The following is a 26628-nucleotide window of genomic DNA, read 5'->3' as shown; positions in this document are numbered from 1 at the left end:
CCCTAGATCTCGTAATGATACCTGACAACATTTAAACCTTTCCGATACACTCATACAATTTCATGAAGGGGTATTCATGTGGTCGACATAATCCCTGCCTACAACATTAGCAATCCTCCTTGATATCGGTCTCTTTCCATAATGTTTGGGTCCTGAAATCAAGTTCAATGTTCTACTCTAATCATACTCGTACTCAGCTATCACGCCGGTTTCGCTCAGTCACAGCGGCCAACATGCCTGTCACTGCTCCCTCCAGATGTGAATGTGTCAAGGATCACTCTCCAGACAAAATTAGGACTCATCTGTGAAAGCAACATTGGCCCACTTTGACTGCCCAGGGCCATGCTGACGACTCCACTCTAGATGTTCCCTTCGGTGAAGACACATCACAGGTACACATACAGTCGGTCTCCAACAAAAAAGGCCACTCTGCCCAAGCCTTCTGGACAATGATTGAAGCAGAAGAAATGAAATAAAATTTGTGCTGCAGCTGGGACTTCGAACACAGGTCTTCTTGTTTGCTAGGCAGAAATGCTAACCATTACACCACCACAGCACTATTGTTAACATTGCTGCACGAACTACCCAAGTTGAGTGCCCTCCCCAACACAAACTTCAATTCATATCTCCTGATTATTTTCCCTTACATTGTTACTCAGCTTACTCAAGTTGGATAGTTCGTGCAGCAATGTTAACCATAGTGTGCTGTGGTGGTGAAATGGTTAGCACTTCTGCCTAGCAAGCAAGAAGGCCCAGGTTTGAGTCCTGGCCGCAGCACAAATTTTAATTCATTTCTTCTGCTTCAGTCATTATCATAGATAAGGAAGAGACTTAAATGTCTCAGGGAAAAATATAATTATAAGACCTTCTGGACAACGTTTATCTTGAAACAACATATCCATCGGATTCTATGAGGTCAGTCGCCGTGCAGTGTTAAGGCGGTAACATCATGCCCTTACGTTTGAATAATGGTCCTCTCTTTTTGATATTACACAGGGTGTGCCCTGTCCTTCCTTGCCTTGGGCAACTCCTGCCTATTCTAGACCTTAGAAACCTAATAGCCGTTTAATTACTTTCAATGTGAGTTCATGAGATATATCATAATTGCACTGTTGGTTATCTTACATTGTTAAAGGTGGCAACAAAACAGGTTTTCCTATAATAGGTATCTTTTTGAATACTGAGATGGCTTATGATACTACTTGGTGAGATATTATCCTTAGGACAGTTTCACCAAGTTTGCTTCATGAGACTTCATCCTGTTTTTTATTTATTTATTTTTTATTTTTTTTTTTATTTTTTTATTTTTTTAAATGACCATTCCTTTTCCAATGACGTCCTCAATAAAGACCCCCATTCATTGTTGTTGATAAGTGAATGACTCATCAGATTTGTACTCCGACCTTCCAGTAACAACACACTAGTAACGACTTACAATTACAATGCTACAGGAATGGCCAAAAAACATTAATTTTAAATTTTTGTGCTGAAAATTTGTTCTTTTAAACAGTTCACTTTCTTTTAATCCTCCAGAAATTATAGTGAGAGACGTGATTTTAAATTTAAAGAATTGTGTCCATGGTATCATTTTTTATCCTAAACTTACGTAGTTGCCACACCTGGTGGTTCTTAAATTGCTGTCCCCCATAAGACTCATTTTAAATTACATCAGTCACAGGAGTTGGGGAGCATGCGAAACCCATGTGTTGCATCTAGTTGATTTGGGGAGCATGCAAAACCCATGTGGTGCATCTAGTTTTCTCCATGTTTTGCAATTGTGGATGTGACTGTATTAAATACACTGGAAATCCGAATAATGATGCCTTCAGTCACAAATATTTGTATTTTATTAAATCACAAGATACATTTCAGACCATGTGGATCCATCATCAGGTGCAAATCATTTTAATACATTATTTACTTCAGGTCTTGAGAGGGATGATGTGAAATGTATGTTACTAAAGATCCAGAAAGAACATTTTTATCATTGCTTGATCTTTTGGAACATACATTTCACATCACCTTATTCAAAAGCAGAAGTAAATAATGTATTAAATTCATTTGCCTCTGGTGATGGATCCATAGGGTCTGAAAAACATCATGTGATGGAATGAAACCCAAAAAAAATTTGTGACCGAAGGCATTCTCATTCACTCTTCATTTATTGTAGTTTTGTGAGCCCCTGTATTATTTTGTTGCAGTTGGTGAAAAACATATGGTGGTTTATGGATCAGATAGTTCATCTTACCTGTATATACTTGCAGCAGTTCACCATGAAGTTACTACACTAGTGATATAAACCTTTAGTACATCCACCATTTCCAGGACAAACGAGGTGTCAGCTCCTCATGATGTAATGAGTCTACAAAATTTATTGAATACCACAGATACCAGAGTGTCCTACCACTGTTTGCTCTTCAATGGAATAACATTGTAACATCAGTAAATTTAAGGATCTCTGGAACCATAATGCACACAGTATATAATATACTATTGCTTGTCCCCACTTTTGCTAAGAAGGAGACAACACGATATTCAGATTTTTATTTTTGTGGTATGAGAAGCTCAGAACACAAATATCAATCACCCAAAGCAGTTAGATGCAGCTCTCAAAATTTCTTGGGAGAAAATCAACCTTGAAGTTTTCCAAGCATCTTTTCTGGTGGACCATGTGGCTCAGTGGTAGAATGTTCATCTACCAAGAGGGAAGTCTGGGTTCAATTTCTGGCTGCAGTAAATTTTTAAACAAAGATGCACATTTTATCCATGAAGCATAAAATACAGAAAGACGAAAAAAATGATTTATGATGTTTTTTTATTTAAACAGTCTTTATTAACAGTCATTTGTAGAAGAGATGTAATTAAGAATTTTGTATTTGCATAATGAAAACAGGGCTGTTGTGCATGATACATAATTAGAAATATGAACATACATTTTTCATAAAAATTACCATTAGATATGTATTAATAACATATACTTGATGAATTTTGTATTTAATCCTTTCAGACCCAAATTTTTTCTGGAAGAAAGGAAATTTTTACTTATGTGATAATGCTCTTAGGTAATTTGTGGTAGTGCTCTTAGGTAATTTTTTAAAATGATTTTAGATGCAAGATTCATACAAAAATATGTACTTGGTTTCAAAAAAACATATTTTGTTCTCTTGGCTTTTTTTATGGACTAAAATAACTAATTACAAAATATTCTCTATTGTAATAAATAGTAAATGATCACTCAATAATTACCATGCAAAATAACGATAACAATATTCAGTAGTATGAAAGCAATCAATTTTTGACAAAATAAGGTAATTGGATAGATAAAAAAAAGAAAACTACTTACCAAACGGCAGCAGAACACACACATAAAAGATTATAATGAGGCAAGCTTTCACAGCCAGTGGCTCCTTCTTCAGACAGAAGGGTTGATGGGGAGGGAAAGGCATGAAGGAAAAGGACTGAAGATTTCTAGGAAAAAGAGGTAGATTTTGGGAAAGTCGTCCAGAACTGCATGTAAGGGGAGACTTGCTGGACAGTAAGTCTGCCACCGCTTGGTGAGTAGATTTTTTCCTTTTATGTATCCAATTACCTTATTTTGTCCAATATAATGAAAGGATAGTTGCTTCTCACCGTATAACGGAGATGCTGAGTCGCAGATAGCCACAACAAAAAACTGTCACAAAATAAGCTTTCGGCCAACAAAGCCTTTGTCCAAAACCGACCAAAAACACACACACACACACACACACACACACACACACGACCACAGTCTCTGGCAGCTGAAGCCAGACTATGAACAGCAGCAGTGCATGATGGTAGAGGCAACTGGGTGGGGGTAAGGAGGAGGCTGGGGCAGGCAGGGGGAGGGATAACAGGTTAGGGGTGGAAGACAGTAAAGTGCTGCTTGGGAGCATGCAGGGATAAGGTGGAGAGAGGGGTGGGCAGCTAGGTGCAGTCGGGAGATTAGACAGACGGTGGTGGTGAGGGCGAGGGGTGTAGCAGGAAAGGAGAGAAGTAAAAAGACTGGGTGCACTGGTGGAATAGAGGGCTGTGTCATGCTGGAATGGGAACAGGGAAGGAATGATGTTGTTACATTCCAGCCTGGATTTTCCATTGTACAGGGTTTTTATAAATGAATATTGGAGTTTTAACGCTTTATAATATTTATTACATTAAACTTACAGTTATAAATGATATGTCAAATGAAAGAGCAACTCAAACAGTTTTACCAAGCACCTTATAAATTTTCAATGTGAGCTCTGGCATAGTGAAGTACGTGATTGGTTGAACTTCACTGTACCCAAGTGCTGGATAGGCCGCAAGGTGCCCAATGACAGGGCTTGCTTTGTATGACCTCCACATTCACCCGACCTAATGCCATGTGATTTTTTCCTTTGGGGCTTCATCGAGGATTGTGTGTACGTGCCTCTTCTACCAGCAGACCTCCCTGAATTAAGAATCCGAATTGAAGCAGCTGTTGCTACAATCACTGAAGACACACTTACAACGTTTGGGAAGAACTCGGCTATAGACTTGATGTGTGCCGTGTGACAAATTGTGCTCATATTGAACATTTAATAAGGTTCTTCATAAAGCTGTTTGAGTTGCTCTTTCATTTGACATATCATTTATAACTGTAAGTTTAATAAAATAAATATTATAAAGCATTAAAACCCCAATATTCATTTATAAACATCCTGTCTAATAACAATATTCAGTTATGCCACAGAATATAGTGGACCAATGACATCTGTGCATTCTGATAGTCACGAGATGCTGCACACTGTTACGAGCTTCTGCACTCTGCGGTATTGCCTTACTGGTATTTCCATAGTGATGCCCAACAGTTGGCAGTACTTGCACATGATGAAAAGACTGAACATTCACAAATGTGTACCTCTGGTTTCCACTGGAAAAAAATACTTATGTTGCAGATGACACAGTAAAAGTTAACATACACAGTTGTAGCCAGAGGGTCGAAAAGGTTAAATAATGTAGGCATTCAAACTGAATGAAAAAAAAAGAAAGAATTTATGACTTAAACTAGACTCAAACCAGCAATTACCAGTCTGACTCACTACTCATTTCCTGCCATCTTTACACATTTTACACTTCATGGAAATCCTCATAGAACGTGCAACATTGTTTAAAAATTCCTTTTCGCTGAGAACTGAGTCTAGCCTTCCTGCCTAGCAGGCAAGCATTCTACCAAAGAGCTTCACAACCCACTGAAAAATGGAACTTACTTTGTAGTTTTCAGTTTGCTCAGAAAACTTCAAATATGGTTTTCTTGTGAATTTTTTTTGTATTGGATGAACTGGTTTGCCAGACTGATATTTGTTTTCTGAACTTCATACACGATAAATATAATAATTTACAAAAATCTGATTGCCATGTGGTCTCCTCGTAAGTTTCACTTTTAGTTATGAAGATACTTTTTTTTTTTTTTTTTTTCCAAGAAAGTACAAGACAAGCACACAATTTAAAAATATCAACAATTAAGTAGAGATGGGCTACCATCAGTGAGAAATACCAGAGTTCCAGTATGGTGTCTATCTCATTCCTGGGGATACAGCACACAATGTTAATATAAAGCACAGCAACTGATCCAATCAAGTCTGCAGCCAATGAAGAGTCATGTACTTCATTCCCTAGTATACATTAAGGTAGGCAGCCAGTGTGGAAGCAAGAACAGCCTGGTAGCATAGCTGTGTTTTTAAGACCTGTCACTGGTAATGGTATTGGCCTATGTAATTCTCTCCCACTGACCTGACCAAGTGAATGGCACTTCCTGCAGGAAGTTAGTCTCTGTATGGGGACCAAGATATTCCTCTCCAACTTAGATACCAGTTCACCTTTAATGTCCTTAATGCCTAAACTAAACCACTACTTGCTCTAATCTCAGTAATAGAATGATGTGACTACCATGGATGTCATGAGTAATATAAATGGAACATAATGAAACAATAACAACAGTGTGGTAGGAACACTTCATTGAACTATCATGCCCTACTGAAAGAGTGGAGAGACAGGTGAAGGTTGCACTTTCCCTCAACTCATGACAGTATATGCACACTATTGTCACAGCATTATTTCTTTCATGTGGCACCATAATAAAATGACTGTTTTCAAACAGGCAGCAATCGCTGATATGTTTTATGTGGCAACAGTGCCCTTGGTTCACAAAACTGCTGATTGCACAGCTTGCTTATATTGAAGAAAAAAGTTTTTGGTGCTATTTTGCGTTGGTATTGTAAGATATAAAAAGTTGGAATTCATATGCTGAACCAAATATACTATTTGACCCAATGCTTCCAATTTCTGCTGACAGAATTGGAGTGAAATATGATGGTTAAGGAAGCAAGCAGAAAAAATGGAGAGAGATGTAATTTACTTGCCACTCTAACCAGTTCTTTCATGTCTCCCAAGTTTCAGTTGGTATGATCTGCAATGCAGATAAAAAAAAAAAAAAAAACTGGGAATAAGTCTTCTGTGACTGATTAATAATATTAAGGATGTTGTTAATTCTTGTGTCTATAGACAGACATACTCATATAATTTAACCATTGTGTAAACATGTGTGTGGTCTGCCATTGGTCATCAACTGCATTGCTCAAGCATTTGGTGTCTTAAGACCACTGGAAGGAAGCCATACTTACGCATATTAGGTTTTTTTGTTGTTGTTGTTGTAATGTGAATGAAACTCTTAAGACAGGTGGAAACATCAAAACTCTTTAAGTTTCTTTGCTAGTCACTGTTCTTGTTTCAAATCTTATTGAACTGTTTCAAATCTTATTGAACTAGCAGTTTTGTTGTGCCTGTTCATCTTACCCTTGTGGATGTGTCTTATGAATGCAGTTACAGTGAGATAAGGATGACTGAAATCTACTCGAGCTTGAATGTGGGCAAAAATAGACTGTCAAATTGGGTATCTTGTCAATAGAAATGACACAGATGCTAAACATGACTTCATTGAAATAATCAAAGGATTTGCTTTGCCAAGAGCAAATAAAAGCAAAGTAAAATTGTAATAAAAACACGTCTCCAGGAAAGGGATTTTTCTCAACTCTTAATTATAACCCATTTTCTTTTATTCCTAATTATTAATAATTTATGAGGAGCAATTAAACTCTGTTATTTATTATATGTCATGTTGTTGTTGTCGTTGTTGTTGTTGTGGTCTTCAGTCCTGAGACTGGTTTGATGCAGCTCTCCATGCTACTCTATCCTGTGCAAGCTTCTTCATCTCCCAGTACCTACTGCAACCTACATCCTTCTGAATCTGCTTAGTGTATTCATCTCTTGGTCTCCCCCTACGATTTTTACCCTCCACGCTGCCCTCCAATACTAAATTGGTGATCCCTTGGTGCCTCAGAACATGTCCTACCAACCGATCCCTTCTTCTGGTCAAGTTGTGCCACAAACTCCTCTTCTCCCCAATCCTATTCAGTACCTCCTCATTAGTTATGTGATCTACCCATCTAAATTTCAGCATTCTTCTGTAGCACCACATTTCGAAAGCTTCTATTCTCTTCTTGTCCAAACTATTTACCGTCCATGTATCACTTCCATACATGGCTACACTCCATACAAATACTTTCAGAAATGACTTCCTGACACTTAAATCTATACTCGATGTTAACAAATTTCTCTTCTTCAGAAACGCTTTCCTTGCCATTGCCAGTCTACATTTTATATCCTCTCTACTTCGACCATCATCAGTTATTTTGCTCCCCAAATAGCAAAACTCCTTTACTACTTTAAGTGTCTCATTTCCTAATCCAATACCCTCAACATCACCCGACTTAATTCGACTACATTCCATTATCCTCGTTTTGCTTTTGTTGATGTTCATCTTATATCCTCCCTTCAAGACACCATCCATTCCGTTCAACTGCTCTTCCAAGTCCTTTGCTGTCTCTGACACAATTACAATGTCATCGGCAAACCTCAAAGTTTTTAGAATGAGATTTTCACTCTGCAGCGGAGTGTGCGCTGATATGAAACTTCCTGGCAGATTAAAACTGTGTGCCCGACCGAGACTCGAACTCGGGACCTTTGCCTTTCGCGGGCAAGTGCTCGAGTCTCGGTCGGGCACACAGTTTTAATCTGCCAGGAAGTCTCAAAGTTTTTATTTCTTCTCCATGGATTTTAATACCTACTCCGAATTTTTCTTTTGTTTCCTTTACTGCTTGCTCAATATACAGATTGAATAACATCGGGAAGAGGCTACAACCCTGTCTTACTCCCTTCCCAACCACTGCTTCCCTTTCATGTCCCTCGACTCTTATAACTGCCATCTGGTTTCTGTACAAATTGTAAATAGCCTTTCGCTCCCTGTATTTTACCCCTGCCACCTTTAGAATTTGAAAGAGTATTCCAGTCAATGTTGTCAAAAGCTTTCTCTAAGTCTACAAATGCTAGGAACGTAGGTTTCCCTTTCCATAATCTTTCTTCTAAGATAAGTCGTAAGGTCAGTATTGCCTCACGTGTTCCAGTATTTCTACGGAATCCAAACTGATCTTCCCCGAGGTCGGCTTCTACTAGTTTTTCCATTCGTCTGTAAAGAATTCGTGTTAGTATTTTGCAGCTGTGGCTTATTAAACTGATTGTTTGGTAATTCTCACATCTGTCAACACCTGCTTTCTTTGGGATTGGAATTATTATATTCTTCTTGAAGTCTGAGGGTATTTCACCTGTCTCATACATCTTGCTCACCAGATGGTAGAGTTTTGTCAGGACTGGCTCTCCCAAGGCCGTCAGTAGTTCCAATGGAATGTTGTCTACTCCGGGGGCCTTGTTTCGACTCAGGTCTTTCAGTGCTCTGTCAAACTCTTCACGCAGTATCGTATCTCCCATTTCATGCTAAAACCAATTTACAGTAGTGCCATAAACAATAACCCGTTGGTTTGACCCTGCTTTTGCTGTAGATTGTTTAATGATTTGTATGTAGCAGGATTATATTATTTGTAAACACTTGTTCATTACTTAATTACTAGTAGCTTGCTACACCAAACATAGACCTTCAGCACTCTGTTACAGCAGCACTCAGATCTTGTGTTGTAGTGTTGTTGGACCACAATATTGTGATCTGTGTATGGTATTTTAAGAACACAACTCGCTCAAAGGGCCCCACCCAAATGTATCATGGGCCACAATATTTCTTGATCTGCGAGCTTCCTATCAATCGAGAACTGGGCTGGGTTCACGTGAGAGCAACACATGGATGTCTCACTTGGCAGGTGCTGCCATCTTTTGTCAGTTTATAGAATTACTTCGGAAGAAGCAGTAGTGGATGTAAGCGCTGCTGTTGTGACAGACTGAGCTTTTGTGTGCTTGCGTTGTCATGAGATTCGCTGATTTTCTCATTGGGTTTGCCATTGGCTGTAATTCTGCCACAAATGTGTTACATCTATTGAGTTATCAAAAAAATTTGGAAGCTTTAGAAGAAGAATTTATTGATGCTGGCTCAAAGTGAGGAATATCTGAGTGGTAACAATCTGAAGAAGATTCATATTCAGGTAAGCTTCAGTCTGCTAGAACTTTTGTTCCATAATACCATTGCTACAGATACTGCTGCTACAATTACAACTTTGCTGTGTTCTATTTGTCTTCATCTCATCTCTTTTACAGAGGAACCTGATGACACACCTGCTGTTCTTCCAAGATACAGCAATCAACAAAATACATAATCTGTAACACAGTCTTCTGCAGCGATCTCAAAAAAAGGCAACTGACGCTAGATTAGGCTCGACATACGAGGACCTGCAGCCTGCTGTGCCACAGTTCTCAGGAATAAGTGGAGTACGAGCATTAGTTTGTGAAAGAGCCATTCTGCAGGATGTGTTTTAAATTATTTCCCTGCTCTGTGGTGAAACTCGTTAAATCAGAAATTGACAGGTATGCAAATTTGGTTTATGACAAACTGAAGACAGGGTGCAACCGACTTTCAAGAGATCAACCTCAGCATGATACCATGCATAAAATCAGGCCTTCTTTCGATCATTTATGATAAGAATTTTAAAAGGCACTTTACCCACACAAAAACCTCACCATTGATAAAAGCATGTGTGAATTTTGTAGGCAAGTGGTATTTTGAGTATGCATGAAAAACAAGTGAGACAAGTGTGGAATATAAATATTTTCTGTGTGATTCTAAGATTGGCAATGTTCTTGGATTTGAAGTGTACACTGGAAAAGGGCCAAAAGACAATTTCATATTACCATTCTTTCAGAGGTTTCTTGTTGATTGTTTGGGTAAAGACCATGCTGCACACCAAATCAGAAGGAAATGCCAAAAGAAAATGTTGTTTTGAAGAAATTCAGAAGGCACAAGTCTGCATCAGTGAAGGAAATCACCTGTTTCGTTTGAAGTAAAAGGACAAAAGGGATGTACTCTGCCTTTCCTATTTATACAAAAAGACAGCCTCTGATATTTCTCTTTGTACAGAGGATAGTGTCAAGATCAAGTCAAAACCAGATGCTTTTCTGAACTATAATGTGTACAAAACAGCGGTTGATAGAAGTGATCAGATGATCTGTTGTTATACATTTAAGAGGAAAGAAATGAAGATATCGATAAAACTATTCTCCCACATGTTAATAATTGCTGCAACAAATGCTTTTGTTCTGTATTATGAGACTAAAAATCCCTTCGAGAAGAAAAGCTTCCATTCTTCCACTTTTGTTGCCAAATTGGTGAAGAACTCTTCCAGAAAGTCACAACACTGGCTCAAGAAATTGTCCCTAGTGCAACCATCAGCAGTAGGGTAGTAGGATGACACTTTCCTGAGAAAATTCCTGCAACTGAGAAGCAGCAGGACATGGTTTTGCAGTATTCATTCAGAGGAGACAAAATAATCTACTGACAAAGCAAGCAGAAAGGAAATGAGCTGGTATTGCCAAGATTGCAATGACCTCTCTGCATGCCAGAAAACTTCAGGCTTAACCACTCAAAATTCAGTTACGTGCCAAAGTGCTCAAGAACTCACCTCACACTTTTTTTGTAAAGAAAAAGGAAAATTATACTTTCTGTTGTCATTGTAAAATATGTAATGTGTCAGAGAACTACAATAAAGATGAAAAATAAACATTGAAGCTTCGTGTTTTGAAATATGTATTGCCTTGTTAAGATGTATCAAGCACAGATGTACCAGTAACATTTTAAATAATTACATAAATGGCTCATTTTATGGACCCAAAATTTTTCTAAGTGTCTGGACCTTGAAGTGTTAAGACAGTTTCTTCACAATGAATGCTATTGAGTTTCTTAGGCTAACATTCCCATGATTTGTATTCATCAATCCTCATGAAGATTCCAGCCCTACGCACTGTGTTAGAAAACTATTTTTGTTGTCATGGCCAACTTCTGTGTGACTCTTGTAGGTTAGTTTTCATATTACTACGCATTCTCTCCTGTTTGCTGACTTTGAGTGGGCACATATTGAAGTGTCTTAGAAGAAACAGTATGAAAATTACTTAACACCACTGAAGTTATGTGGCTTCCCTGATTTTGCTATTAACTTACAAATTCCCAAATTTACAACAGTGTTGACTTACCATTGTACTTTGGTTGGTGATAGGTCTTATTCACAAGGTGCTAGCTGATTTACTAATCCAGATAGTAAACCACACTCACCTCCTTTGCTCCTACCAGATCATAGGTAGTGAGTGTAGAGGCCACTTTCCCTCCTGCCATCAAGTGACCATCCCCATTGTAATTAGTCTGTTTCCTGTTGGAGTGCAATAGCTGGAGTGTAATACTCCAGCATCAATGAGTACACTGACAGTTTCTATCTAGTTATATGAAACTAACAGTGGAAGGAAAACAGTACACTGAATATTTGTTGTTATTCCCAGATCAATATAACAACGTGATTTGTAGTTATCCATTTTCAAAATAGCTACCATAGCATTCATTTTTGTCATCTGCTTTGTTTCTTTGTGTTGACTTGTTTTATAATGTGTGAAAGAATGTCTGCTGCCAATAGTGAATGTGAACAGAATAGTGATAAGGGTATTATGTGCCTGCAAGGTGAACTCAACTCTGCAGGTTAAAGGGCAAAAGGAATTCAGTAGTGAACTGCAAAGCTGTTGCTACTGCGGCCTTATTGCTCATGTGGGTAATGGTGAACTGATAACATTGTCCCTTTCCATATCTGTTAATTACTTTGTGATTCAGGTATAACACCTTTTTTTCACCATCAAAGGTATTTTCATAAATGCACTGTAATGTTTTTGTAAAATCTATCAGAAAAGTACAATTATGCAGTATCAGAAATTGTATAAAATGTTTTCTTCTAAAATGTCTTTAACAAAGCTATTTTACAGTGTGATATGTAGCAACAGCTGTTGTAGGAGAGAGCAGAAAGTCTGATGGAGATACAAACATTCAACACATCAGTTAGCACGTGATTCTTACTAGAAGAAGCCACTGACATTTTGTGCACATAAACTTTAAAACACATTTCTACACTAAGGCATTATGAAATACAGTGTTGCTGCCTCTTGGCAGTGTTTCAAACAATGACAAGATTCCCACTAATCCTGTCTTGAGTATACTTGGGAAAATATCTCACATCAAAGTGTTGTATGTAGATGACTGCTTATCTCTACTAATATTCTTTGCAATGTTGCCTGATTTTGCATAGCATTATCGAGCAATGGAACCCGCCAGGTTAGCCGACAGCGCTGATGTGCTGCGTCCTGGATTCGGGTAGGCATGCCGGCCCCGGATCGAATCTGCCCGGCATATTAATGATGAGGGCAGGCATGCTGGCCAGCCTGGATGTGGTTTTTAGGTGGTTTTCCACATCCCACTAGGTAAATACTGGTCTGGTCCCCACATCCCGCCTTAGTTACACAACTCGCAGACATTTTAAAAAAATGTTTGCATTATTTCATGGCTTACACTAGACGCAGACAGCTGGTGTACACTAATTTGGCCCCGGGGGGGGGATGTTTACAGTTTGGCGACAGGAATGGCATCCGGCCACCCTCTGATACTAACGTCGCCGCATCCATAGTATAACAAGGCCGACCCCATGTTGAAGTGGGACAAAGGCCCAAAGTGAATGATTATTGAGCAATGTAAATGACACATCTTTTGTTAATAATACCCCATCAAGATTTTTCCTTGTACCAGCATTGTTACTCAGTTTCACTGCACAATTATTCTTGTTTTTCTATAGAAACTTATTGAACATGCAAGCAGAAAAATTTACATCCAACAGAGTAGGAAACATTAATCAAATTTCTGCAGTGGATAAGTTATCAGATGAAACTATAATGCTCATGAACAATGCTCATTAGTAAAATAGACTGTTACAAAACTGCAAAATTGTGGTTTGACTTACTACTGTTGCAAGTTGTAGTATTGATTTATCACATTGATAGTGATGGAGTCTAGTTCCATTCCTCATTTACCACTTGCTAGCAAGCTAAAATAGCTCTCCATTTGAAAATGCTGCTCCTGCTATAACTATATCTTTCTTCCAACTCTTTACCAGAGCAGAATTATCATTTTGGCATGTATTTCTGCGTATGATTCACCGCAAAACAAAAACATTTAAATTTATTAATATTTTAACTACTAGAGAGGATTTCTTTCAGTTTCCTTCTTTTGGGAACAAAAACTGGTTCAATAAATGCATTGAATATTTACATAGTTAATTTTTTCAGGAATGTGGGGTTTCATAAATGGAAACAATCCTGTATAGAAAGGCTTTCCGTCAGCAGATATTGTATGCATGGCTTTACTACCACACTGTCCTCACTTCTTTACCTCGAGAAAGCAGTGTCGTCAGGTGTGTGGATTGTTATTGCCTGTAATGACACATGCTTTATAGTGTAGTACAAAGGCATGCTATAAATGATTGGCACATAGAACTAGGACAGTTTCCCTGGCAAAGTTCTTTTTTCAGTAATTAGATTTTTCTTCTGCTTGTGACTGCTTTTATGCATGTCATAGAATAGAGTCAGGAAATTACATACATTGCTTGCAGTAAGTTAGATGTTGAAACCGATTTGATGAATGCATTCATAAATTAAATGCACATTCTCACCCATTCTGTGTGAGAAAATATAATAATAAGACCTTCCTGAGCTAATTATAACAGCACAGTTTATTGCCATGAAATACTGTGCTCCTTACAAAATAAAAGAGATGACATTATTTTACAGGTCTATAGCAGTGCATATTTTCAGTTTTTGCTTCACTTTCAAATTTTTCTTCAATAGAAACCATTATTTAGCTGCACCACGCAGTACTCTACTTGGACACGTTGGTGAGTAGTGTAAAAAGGATTATAAATATTTTTCTCAGCAAAACAATAAGTTAGTGTTGCCTAACACTTGAGTACAGCACACATAACACCTTTGTTTGACAGCTTATAATCTCACCAAGCCTTTTTTTTTTGGGGGGGGGGGGGGGTTTGAGGAGATATAGGACTTCCTTTTTTTTTTTTTTTTTTTTTTAAAGGATTAACGAAAAAGTTACATGAGGAATAGGAAAAGTGAGGAACTGCTCCAGAGTTCAGTTATGCACTTTTGTCATTGCAGTGATCAGTGTGTGAGGAGTGTCATTACCCCTCCATAAGCTTTTGTCTAGGCTTAAATACAATGTATATAAAGTAAACATACAATAAAAGAAGACATAGTTACACTTTGCGGGCATGCACAGTTCATCACTTATTTTCTGTTACATTGTAACATTAGTTTCATTTTAAATACTCACTCATACTGAAAATAGATTTCTCTTTGAGATACACTTTTAAGTAATTATATTACATTGCAATCTACGTGCCCTCCATCCCAACATTCTCCCTCTTTCTGTATCCAAATGCTTGTCTAGCTACAATAGTTCCTAAAAATTGTGTGCTGGTTACTTCTTTAATTGCCTGTCTTTTGAATAATGTTTTCTGGCCATATCAGTTGTTGCAAGGAAGTGTGTATTGAGGAAGGTCTGACTGATTTTATTTTTATATATAAATTGTTTGCTTTCTTTATTCATTGATTTACTCATGAAAAACAAGCAGAGTAATATCTTTTAGGAATGCCCATAACAATTAATTAATTACCTAGACCACACAGTGCCTCATCTAAAGAATGTATGGCCTTATTGAGTTTGTTTCGGTAGATAACATTTGATCCTGATATTAGTACACATCTGGATCATTGCCAGGGCACATCATTACCACTTCATTATAGGGGCTCATGCTGTCACATAACTCATTGCCTTAACATTTTGCCATGCCATTATTTTTCCACTTTTATCTGATTTTTTGAGATTTTGGCTTACTACCTTCAAGCTATGCCTTTTTATGTGTTACTTGTTTCAAACTGCTATCGGTTTGTAAGAATATTTTTATTCTTTTTGTGTGAGTTTTCTTATACCTCTTTTTTTCCCAATGTGATGCCAGTTTCATTTTCGGAGTCTGTCTATAGACAGAATTTTTACACTCTGTTTCCCTAAAATTAATACTGACTCACCTTCAGGAGCACAATGGTTCAAACCCGCGTCTGGCCATCCTGATTCAGGTTTTCCGTTGTTTACCAAAATCATTTAAGGCAAATGCCAAGACGGTTCCTTCGAAACGGTACAGCCTTCCTCTTCCTCCATCCTTTCCTAATCCGAGCTTGTGCTCCGTCTCTAATGACCTCGTTGTCAATGGGATGTGAAACTCTAGTTGTCCTCCACCTCCCTCAAATTTTTGCATGTTAAATCGGAACTCCTGTCTCTTTTCCCTCATAGGATGAACATAGATACTTTTAATCTTTTGACTTGCCTGTTTAAACATCAGTTATTCTTCTGTATTGTATCATATTTGTCTTTTAAACTTTGTATCTCATTGAGTAATTGAGGAAAAAGTTCATAGAGTCAGATTATAGATTTTCATAACAATTATGACGCAACCAGATTTTCTGGCTTGGGCTTGCCTCAGCTCAACTGTAATGATGTACCACTTTGCAGTTTACACATATCACACCTTTTGCAACTTGTTTTCTGCAAGAGCAGTAATTTAAGTTTGAACATTGAAAACTCTTATGTATGAATATCAACAATGTAGGAAAAGATAGATTGCTACTTACTGTAAAGAAGACAGGTTAAGCTGCGATCGCCAACTCCGGCAGCTTGGACCAGCCCTGTCTGCAGCTTAATGTGTCTTCTTTACAGTAAGTAGCAATCTGTTTTTTCCTACATTGTTAGTAATTTATTATTTCTGTCACCTTTTTTATGGAATCACTATATAATGTGGACTATACGCATGCTCTCTCTTCATTATAATTTATCATTGTAACACAAGTTTCTACTTTTTGTAAAATTTCAGTGAAAAAATAGTTTTTTTGCACTGATGTATTGAAATTAGTACCCATTCCTCACTTATTATCACCAGATTTAACTATATTCACCAGATTATCATACTGGGTGTTTTCACTTGCCATCTTGTTTTCCAACATTATCTACCAAACCATATGAAAGACATCTCAGCAATCACATGAATCTTAATGTGAAAGTCTTTGGTCATGATACTTTAATGGATAAATATAATAGCTTGTAACAGGAAAGGTTTCTGTGACTATTTGAAAACATTGACTATTGGAAACAACTGATAATTAAACCATTTCATCATATAAGAAAAAAAGAAAAATCTTATAAAATAAATGTATGCAAAAATAGATGCTCTGAGAAGAAAAATGCATATAAATTTGCAGCAACAAGTTTCTCTGTTTGACTTAAAGGGCTTTTGCACCAGATGCATAAGTTCTTTTTTTACATCATTTTCTATAAATTGCAAACCATATATTAACAAGAATGAAGCTTCCACTCTGTTAGTGGAGTGTGTACTGAATGAAACTTCCTGGCAGATTAAAACTGTGTGCCAGACCGAGAGTTGAACTTAGGAGTTTGAGTCTCAGTCCAGCACACAGTTGTAATCTGCCAGGAAGTGCCATATACTAACCAGCTCGCTTTCTCTCCAAACGATGTGTGAGCTTTGAGTCTTCGTTTAGAAGACGTATGTTAATTATAGTGTACGAACATTAGGCATCATGTGGCACAAAAATTATAATCTTCTTGATATAATTTTTCCAGCTGAGTTGAAAATTCCATTTCTGCACACAATATTTGTGATAGCTGCCGGCAGCCAGATTCCAGGGAGAGAGCAACATGCAAAGGACCACTGCTTGAACCACTTGAAAACTATATCAGCCATCAGATATTGTGAACAAAAGCTTAAGAACATGCCTAAACATGAGTGTTGTCTTGTCACCCACATAGTCATTGTGGGAGCATATGGAGCCCTGTTACACATCCATTTAAAGATATACAACACAGACCATGCCTCCTCCACAGGCACCTATTTTGAGGATGGTTGACAGATGCTAAAATTTTCCAGCTTCCCACTAAATTAAATCATGTCATTTATTACCATGCAGGCTAATCTGAGACTCATCCTTTAGGAGAACAGCCTTTCATTAATCTACAGTCTTTTCTACATATTGATGTGCAGACTGCAAACATTCTCTTCTGTGACGAGCATTGAGCAGCACACATGTGACTGGTCACCTTTTAAGTTTCCATCCTCTCTTGTTATATATTTCAATGGATATTATCTGTCATAAATTGAATTAAAGGCAATCTTTGATAAATGTTCAGTATCACAGACATACAAAATATGCAAACATAATCAATGTTTCAAGTCACCATGTAGTGGAAATGCTGAGTCGCAGATAGGCTTTCCATGAACTGTTACGTTCCACCCTGGATTTTCCATTGCGTGATATAGTCACTGTGTTTGTTAGACAAGCGACAAGCATTTCTACTGTAACGGTTCCAGTTTACCCTTGCGCTCATCATAACTCTTACAGTATTATTTTTATTCTGGTTAGTGTCACAAGGAATATTTCTTATCAGAATAATGAAAATTTAGACGAAAGGTACAGTGCAGAGCAATTACTATTTTTTATCATTAACGTGCAATTGTTAACTTAAATCACGTGAGCCACTTTAACTAGCACCCTGTTTATTTGACAATTACTTATCATAACATTTTCATCCTTATGATTCATTGATATTATCCCTCTCATCACGCTTCCCCTACTTGATGTACCCTGTATATTAATCTTACATTTATATTAATTTATGGATGCCAATCTTTGCCCCCCCCCCCCCCCCCCCCCCCCCGTCTCTCCAGCTCTTAACGAAAGGAAAAAAATACAGTGAATTCAGGTGTTTTTCTTCTGCATTACATAGGTTTTTAACAGGGTCACAACTGGAACTTTTTTGTGGCTATTTATAAGTTGCCATAAGTCTCCAAAAATATTAAAAATTATCCCTACCCTCAGGCCCTCTGCACCCCCCCCCCCCCCTACAAACTAATGTATATGTGTTCTTGTATTCATTAATATCCTACATGAAACTGTTCCTCAAATTTCAACCCTGCAATGTCCAGTGCTAATTGGACTACTAAAGAACTTGTATGTCGTGGATACAATATGCTTAAAACCTCATACATATCAATCAATTATATTAACCTATTTGTGACTGTGGCATGGGTGTTCTGAGGTTGAAATCAAGTTGTATATTGTATTCTGTGGCAATTGTAACAGCAAATATTGGTGACTGGAAAATATTGTAGTTGTCATCTAAATATTGAACATGTGATTAGTAATTGCTGTCTTAACATATTAACAACATGGGGACAAACATTTGATCATCTAACCCCTGTCTGTTCATATGTAGACAAAAACACTTTTTAACCCCTGTCTGTTCATATGTACTTCATGTAGACAAAAACACTTTTTCCATATTTTTCTGAATCTTTAATGAGTTATTAATTCATACATTTTCAGCTGAGATAAATTGGATGCTGTTTTCAATGACAGTAGGAGGAAGAATAAGTGATAGATCTCATATATTACACCTGTAACAGCAAATAGTCTCATGTCATAAATGGTCAGAAAGTATCATAGTCAATGGAGTGCTGACTACAGAGAGAATATGGCTACTCCCTTATGAATCCTTACATTTATGTTATGGATGTCTGGTACTTGTATTGCATATACAAATTAAATTATCAAAAAATATCTGTCACCATACTGATTGATGCAAACATTGTAACACAATGCACAGTAAAAATATCATTATCAATGAATACTTATTCTCAGGTTTTCTGGTTCTCCATAGTAACTTTTTCAGAAAGAGAAAGATAATTTCTATATACACTCACAATTGAGAACAACATACTAGGTTCTTTTAGTTAAGAAGTTTTTGAGCCACTCACATACCTGGGAACTTACTCCTATGCTTGTACCTTCATTAATAATTGGCAGTGTGGCACTGTGCCGAACGCTTTACAGAAATCTAGGAATATAGAATCCGCCTGTTGCCCTTTATCCATGGTTCACAGTAATCATGCCAGGAAAGGGGAGCTGATGTCCATACGAGTAATACGTTCTAAAACCATGATTTGTGGGCAGAAGCTTTTTCCTCTCAAGGAAAATTGTTATATTTGAACTGAAAATATGTTCAAGGATTCTGCAGCAAGCTGATGCTAAAGATACTGGTCTGTAATTTTGCTGGTCTGCTCTTTTACCTTTCGTATATACAGGAGGCACATGTGCTTTTTTCAGTCGCTGGAGACTTTGTGAAACCAAATTGGGATTCCATCATAATCTGGTGACTTATTTGCTTTCAACTCTTTCAGTTGTTTCTCTACATCAGTGATGTTTACTACTGTCACAGTTTGCAGTAATTGATGGAAAGTAATCAAATAAAACAGAAGTGATTTCTGGCATTTTGCAAGGTAGTGTTAAGAGCCCTCAGCTGTTCCTGATCTATATAAATGATTTAGGAGACAATGTGAGCAGCTGTCTTAGGTTGTTTGCAGATGATACTGTCGTTTATTATCTAGTGAAGTCATCAGAAGTTCAAAAGCAATAGCAAAACAATTTAGAAAAGATATCTGTATGGTGCAAAAATTGGTAATTGACCCTAAATAATGAAAAGTGTGAGGTCATCCATACGAATACTAAAAGGGATCTGTTAAACTTCGTTTACACAATACATTAATCAAATCTAAAGGCTGTAAATTCAATTAATTGGAAAGAACGTGTAGAAAATGTGGGGAAGGTGAACCAAAGACTGCATTTTATTGGCAGAACACACAGAAGATACAATAGATCTGCTAAAGAAACTGCCTACACTATCCTTGTCCATCATATTTTTGAGTACTGCTGTGGGTGTGGGATCCTTACCAGATAGTATTAATGGAGTACACCAAGAAATAGAGAAGAGAGTGTTATGGGCATGATACAGGATTTGGAAGGACATCATTAAAAAAAAGGCGTTTCTATGCGATCTTCTTACGAAATTTCAATCACCACCTTTCTCCTTCAGAGCAAATATATTTTGTTGATGCAAGCTTACATAGGGAGAAATGATCATCATAATAAAATTAGGGAAATAATAGCTTGCATGGAAAGATATAGCTGTTAATTTCTTTCTGTGCGCTGTTTGAGAGTGAAATAATAGAGAATTATTATGAAGGTGCTTTGATGAACCCTCTGCCAGGCACTTACATGTGATTTGCAGAGTATCGCTGTAGATGTATGTGCTCATGTACATATACATGCACACAAACGATGTTATTTTTGCATGATTCTCATATGTGAACAAGTTCTTAAATGCAAAATTTAAAACTTCGAATTTCCTTTTGTTATCTTCTAATGTCACACCAGGTTGGTCAATGTGTGACTGGGTAGGAGCCTTAGACTCACTTAGCAATTTTATGTAGGACCAGAATTTTCTCAGGTTCTTGACAAGATGTATCGGTAAGGTATGACAGTGATAGCTGTTGTAAGCTTTGCACGTTGATCTTTTTACACACACACAAATTTCTGTTAACTATTGCCTGTTGTCAGCCCTTTTTTGAACTGAGGGCGCAACAGCCTTTGCTTCCTTAGCAATTTGTGAATTTTTTTGTTAAACCATGGTGGGTCTTTTCCAGCCCACAATTCAAAGAGTACTGTTTGCTGATGACAATAAGACTCTAGTCAGTGATGAGTCTCTAAGTGTATTAGGACACAAAGCTGAAGAAACACTGATGCATGTGTACTTGTCCAGGTGGATAGAAAACAACGTATTAACCCTGCATGTAAAAAAGAAAGGAAAAAATAGTTTCCACATGAGCAAAACATGCAATAGTTACTCACTAAAAGTATAAATGAGTTCATAGAGTGTGTATCAAGAACAAAGTTTCTAGGGATGCATGTTGATTCACAGCTGAAGTGGACTGAATATATCAGGGTCCTTGGAAAATTAATAGCTTCAGCATGCAGAGAACGTTGAATAGTAACTTCACTGCATTGTAGCTCATACGCTAGAACAACATATTTTGCTTACATTCATTGTTGACTTAATTACACCATAAGCTTCTGGGGAACAAATCAATAGAATATACTAACAACTTCCTCTGCTACATATCTGAAATATACTACTTACAGCTTCTGGGGAACAAGTCAATAGAATATACTAACAACTCCATCTACTACATATCTGAAATATACAGCATGTTGCAGAATGATATTTTAAAAATTTGTGAAGTAGGCTGAGTCACGGGTGAACTATGAGCTGACTACAGGGCTTCCTAGTATTCTCTCCACATCTCATTAATTTTGAAGCTGTCCCTCAAAACTAGTCCTGTTACTAGTAGTGGGGGAGTTCCAGACTTTGGCATCTGCACTGTAACGTTACCCAGGCAACTATAAAGTGGAAGGTGGGGAATGGCAAAAGCTTTGTTGTATTCCTTAACTAATCTTTCCTGTGTATGGATATGAAGAGGAGCAAGCAGGTAGTCAAAAGGGAGACCGTTTTTTTTATACAGCCACTAATTATTCTTATGGTCTCATTCAGTTTGGTGTCAGTGTTCTTCACATGGTGGCTGTTTAACAAGAATGGAGCACAGTATTTGGCAACTGAGTACACAAGACTAAGTGCTGATGTTCTGAGGGTGGTTGTGTTTGCCCCCATGTGGTACCATACAATTTATGGATTATATTGCTCCTGGTTTTCATTTTTTTCTGCAGTGTTTTCCAGATTTTTTCAAGATAATATTCGGTCCATTTTTATCCCTAAATGTTTTGAGAAAGGATTATACTTAACTAAGTTGTTGTTGTTGATGTATGCTTGGGGCTCTTGATAAGTTTGTTTATTATTGAGGTGAAAGCATGACACTTTAATTTTGTTCTTGTTTGGAATTAGTCTCCAGTCTTGATGACTGTTACTGGCTTCCTCTATGAAATTATTGCAGTCAGCAAGGACTAGGCTGTCGGCATATATAAATTTTGCAGATGTCATATTTGGTATACTCAAAAGTTAAACAGCACCAAGACAAGTACTTAATTAATTTTCGTTGGAATAAATATAAATTAATTAAAACAGTGCCTGAGCATTGAGGCAACCCATTATTTAGATGTCAAACAATGGAAAATCCAGGACAGAATGTAACAATATTATGAAAAGGATAGTTGCTACTCACCATATAGTGGAGATGCTGAGTTGCAGATAGGCACAACAAAAAGACTGTCAGAAAGTGAGCTTTCGGCCAACAAGGCATTCGTCGAAAATAGGCAAAACACTCACACTCATGCTCCCGCTCACACAAACACAACTCACACACACATGCTCACAATTTCTGGTTGCTGAGCGCAGCAGCCACAGACTGTGGTCGTGTGTGTGTGTGTGTGTGTGTGTGTGTGTGTGTGAGAGAGAGAGAGAGAGAGAGAGAGAGAGAGAGAGATCAATTTTTGATGAAGGCTTTTTGACCAAAAGCTCACTTCCTGACAGTCTTTTTGTAGTGTTTATCTGCAACTCAGCATCTCCACTATATGCTGAGTGACAACTATCCTTTCCATAGTATCATTATTTAGAAGACTAATTTTATTCTTACTGTTTCTTATTATTAATTGATAAAGCCTGTCACAGAGTAAATTATTTAATAAATACGTTATCTGGCCACATGCTACTACATTAATAAGGTTGTGAAGAAGACCTTTCCTCCAAACCATGTCGTGTGCCGCAGTCAAGTCAGTATACACCACTGTGGTTTTCAACCATTTCCGAAACACAGTCTCAATGTGTATTGTTAGGCTGCGTATGTAGCTGAAACAATTGCAGTGGTACAATCCAGCATGTTCATCTGGAATTTGTTCCTGTATTAATGGTCCTATTCAGTCTAGAATCATTCTTTCTGGGAGTTTGTAACATGAACTTGGTAGGGCTATAGTGTGGTAGCTTTCAGGTAGGCTATTTTGTCTGTTGTGTTTCATTGGTAATGTCAGAGCATGAACTGGCAGGTAAGATCTTTCTGGAAATTGTGAGATTTGCAACACATCATCCAGAGTCTTTGGAATTTTGTAGGGAATGGTGTTATGCTTTCAAATCCTTGGTATTTGGCAAGGAGGAGAGAAGGTAGTGATTTACTATCCCATTAACAACACAACTGTTAGAGACAAAACACAAGACAGAATGGGGAAGGAAATTGCAAAACGCATTTTTTGAAGGAACCATTCTGGCATTAACATTAAACAGTTGAGGGAAACCACAGAAAACATTAAAAGAGAGAAGTCTTCTGGCCTTTTACAGATTAACTCAGAAAGAGCCATACCTCACAGACAAAATTTCATCATATGGCCCTCTTCATGTTAGAAGTGCTGTCTTACAACTTTCTTTTGCAAATATATGGTGCACCTCGGTATCCTACCATACAAATCTTGGAAGTAGAAATGGTTTACAAAACTTGCAAACATTGAGACAACTGTAAGTTTTGAAGGTTTATTGAATATGTTTTTTTTTACATTAAGAATTGAGAATCTTAGATCAGGAAATGTAGTTCAGTTTAACTAAAAATTGTGTCTGTAATTCCTTTACACTGAAATGAGTGAATGCCTGAGTGATTCAAAATGACAGTGGCACAGTGACCCAAGTACAGGCAGATTTCACAGTGCCTGAATGATAATGGTGCCTTGTCAGCCACAAAGAAAGAGGATGTACATATAGCCATAATAACATTCCTTTTATTGGATAGCATTCTTCAGAATCAAAGTATGTTTTCAAACTAAGGATTGTACTTTTATGACCAATATTTTTATCTGATGCAACAAACTTTGAAAGAAAATAGTCATACTGCAATTTTTAGTTTCTCATTTTCTACATAATTTATTAATAATGTTCTTTCTTTTGTTTGTTTATGTTTCAGATCATTTTTCCAGAGTGTTTGCGTCCTTGGTTATTGCTTACTTCCTACAACAATTGCTCTTATCATGTGTAGAATAATTCTTCTCATGGAACAAACAACGTTTCTATTTGCTATCAGATTTATAGTGACAGTTGTAGGCTTTGCCTGGGCAACATTTGGTGAGTTTGTAAAACTAATTATTTGATTTAATATGAAGTAAATATTCACTTTTTTTCAGGTAGCTGCAAGTTCGGTTATTTTGTATGGGCATGCCATATACAATAGACTTTTAGGTACTGTCATAGTCAGTGAACAATCTTTGCTTATAGCTACCAAATGAAATACTGCAAAGCTTTTCAATGAGATAAATTTTTACTCTGAAAATGATCACTCTAAAAGTATTACCAATCAGTCAGAATCAACATTGACATGTGTGTCTACTAGCATATAGTCTGTTTTGGTTTCATGACTTCATTGATCATGTTGTGTAGACCCTGTCAAGAAGGAGAACCTTGATGAGTGTGTAATGAGTCACGGCATACCAAACATTAACAGAAGACACACAAATCAAAGAAACTTAATCCATGTACTTCATTGACTATAAACTACCACTACACCACTTAAAGCTATTCACTATACTGCTTAAAGCTATTCGTGCTTCTGCCAGCTAAATTTAATCAAGAAAATTGGGAAGAATGCTGCTACTTAAAAAGCAACTGCTACCTTCTCCATCATATTAAATAGCTGCTGTTTACCTCCTATTGCTAGCTCAACATTTTGTGGATTATATTAATATTTTTCAAAGAAAATAGTTACCAGATACAGAGTCCTGTTTACTGTACACTTCTATTTATCATGCAGCTTTCCAATGAACACTGCTACTTGCCATGTAGCTAACAGACTATCCAAGTTTTGAATCCATATATTTGATAATTTCAGTTACTTTTGTGTCTTGTATTGTGATAGTGTACAGCACAGTTCAACTGAAACTAAATTTTTTTTTTCAGAAACAAAAACTGTATAAGGCTAAAAATGTATTGGGAAGTGAGAGTAAGAATTCGCAATTCCTTAATAAGGTTTCTGCAACATGTGAAGTTATCTACTGGCCACAATAGTTTTACTTGTTTCTGCTGCTGTAGAAACACTTTATTTACTTTGGATACACTGCCTAGAAGATAATTATGTAAGACAAGAGGGAGTGAAAATGTGAACAATGTGCCAGTTCTCGTCTTTAGCTCAAAACTGAGCTGCTTGATCAGTTATCGGTGTGTTGACTCCAACAAATTTGTCATTAACTGGACCTAGGAAACTTTTCACATGATGTTTCTAGTGTAATACCATCGTTGCTTAGCTCTGGTGCTAGCAGGTCATTTTCTCACGTTTGAAATTACATAATATGAACCTTTATGATATTAAGACATAAACTGTTAGCTGTGAATCACTTGTAGGCCAGTTCAGCTGTCATCCGAGCTGTGTTTGGTAGAGAATGTTAGTGTTCTACATGTGAGACAGATCAAAATATGATCTTCTCATTGAGCCATTTTTCACTGAATGGTTCATTGAATGCCAACAGATATGTCAATTTCCTAACAGAATGTGTACTGCCACTAGTATCAGTTTGGTGACTATCTGCTTGATAGACAGAATTTTCTACTACCTAACATGCACCACAAGCTCATATCACATATCAGTGATACTGCCATTTACAGTCCGCCAGCAAACATTTTCCCACCCAAAATATTTTTTTCTTTTGTATGTGTGTGACCTTCATTTCAAATGATGTGGAGGCAACCAACACTGGGGAAAATTAACTGATGATCAGTTACAAAGTGTTTTAGAAGAGAGTGATTATAAATTTAGTGACAACAAGACAGAGGCATAAAGTTGGTATCCTGAGAATGTGAATGCTCAGCTGAATTTTAGGATAGCAAAACAGAAGCAGAAATGCTGAGTTCCTTCAGGCATTCCTTTCCAAACCTAAGCATAGGAGTACTGCCTCAGTTTCATTCTCAGACTATTAGAAAAATTATTGCTATATAAGTGTTAGTGGCAGCACCCGAAATTGCTAAAATTGAACAAAGCTCCAGGGCCTGATAGACACTGTTAGATTCCACACAGAACTTGGATCTTAATCATAATGTTCTGTAGATCACTTGAACCAAAAACTGTGCCAAGTAGGATGAAAGCAAAGGTCACACTCATCTGCAAGAACAGTAGCAACACTGATCCACAAAACTGCTGTCCCATTCATTGATATCCATCTGGTGTAGAATCCTGTAACACTTTCTGAGCTAAAATGTAATGAGGCATCTCAAACAAATGGCCTCCTCCATACCAACCAGAAAGGATTCTGAAAACAGTCATGAGAAACCCAATGCGTACTTTTCTCACA

At 37.3% G+C, this 26628-nt stretch overlaps 1 protein-coding gene and 1 non-coding gene across 3 annotated transcripts in view; both read left to right on the top strand.

Annotated features, from left to right (window-relative positions):
- Positions 1-26628, top strand: part of LOC126194845 (protein YIPF6) — an 83329-nt gene that overhangs the window by 49922 nt on the left and 6779 nt on the right. The window contains exons 6-7 of one of the 2 annotated variants that reach the window (XR_007538511.1): positions 13681-13805; positions 24258-24415. Coding sequence is in view for 1 of the 2 variants with exons in the window: in XM_049933185.1 (XP_049789142.1) it covers positions 24258-24415 (158 nt within the window). In the remaining variant the exon portion in view is untranslated. The remainder of the gene's footprint in view (positions 1-13680; positions 13806-24257; positions 24416-26628) is intronic. The other variant, XM_049933185.1, reaches the window with a different exon arrangement.
- On the top strand, positions 705-777 carry Trnaa-agc (transfer RNA alanine (anticodon AGC)). Its single transcript has one exon. It is a non-coding gene; the product is annotated as a tRNA-Ala (tRNA).

This window comes from Schistocerca nitens, chromosome 7 (assembly GCF_023898315.1).
Source record: "Schistocerca nitens isolate TAMUIC-IGC-003100 chromosome 7, iqSchNite1.1, whole genome shotgun sequence".
Taxonomy (NCBI): domain Eukaryota; kingdom Metazoa; phylum Arthropoda; class Insecta; order Orthoptera; family Acrididae; genus Schistocerca; species Schistocerca nitens.
The sequence above is the reverse complement of the archived record's forward strand: the minus strand, read 5'-3'. Positions and strand labels throughout refer to the sequence as shown.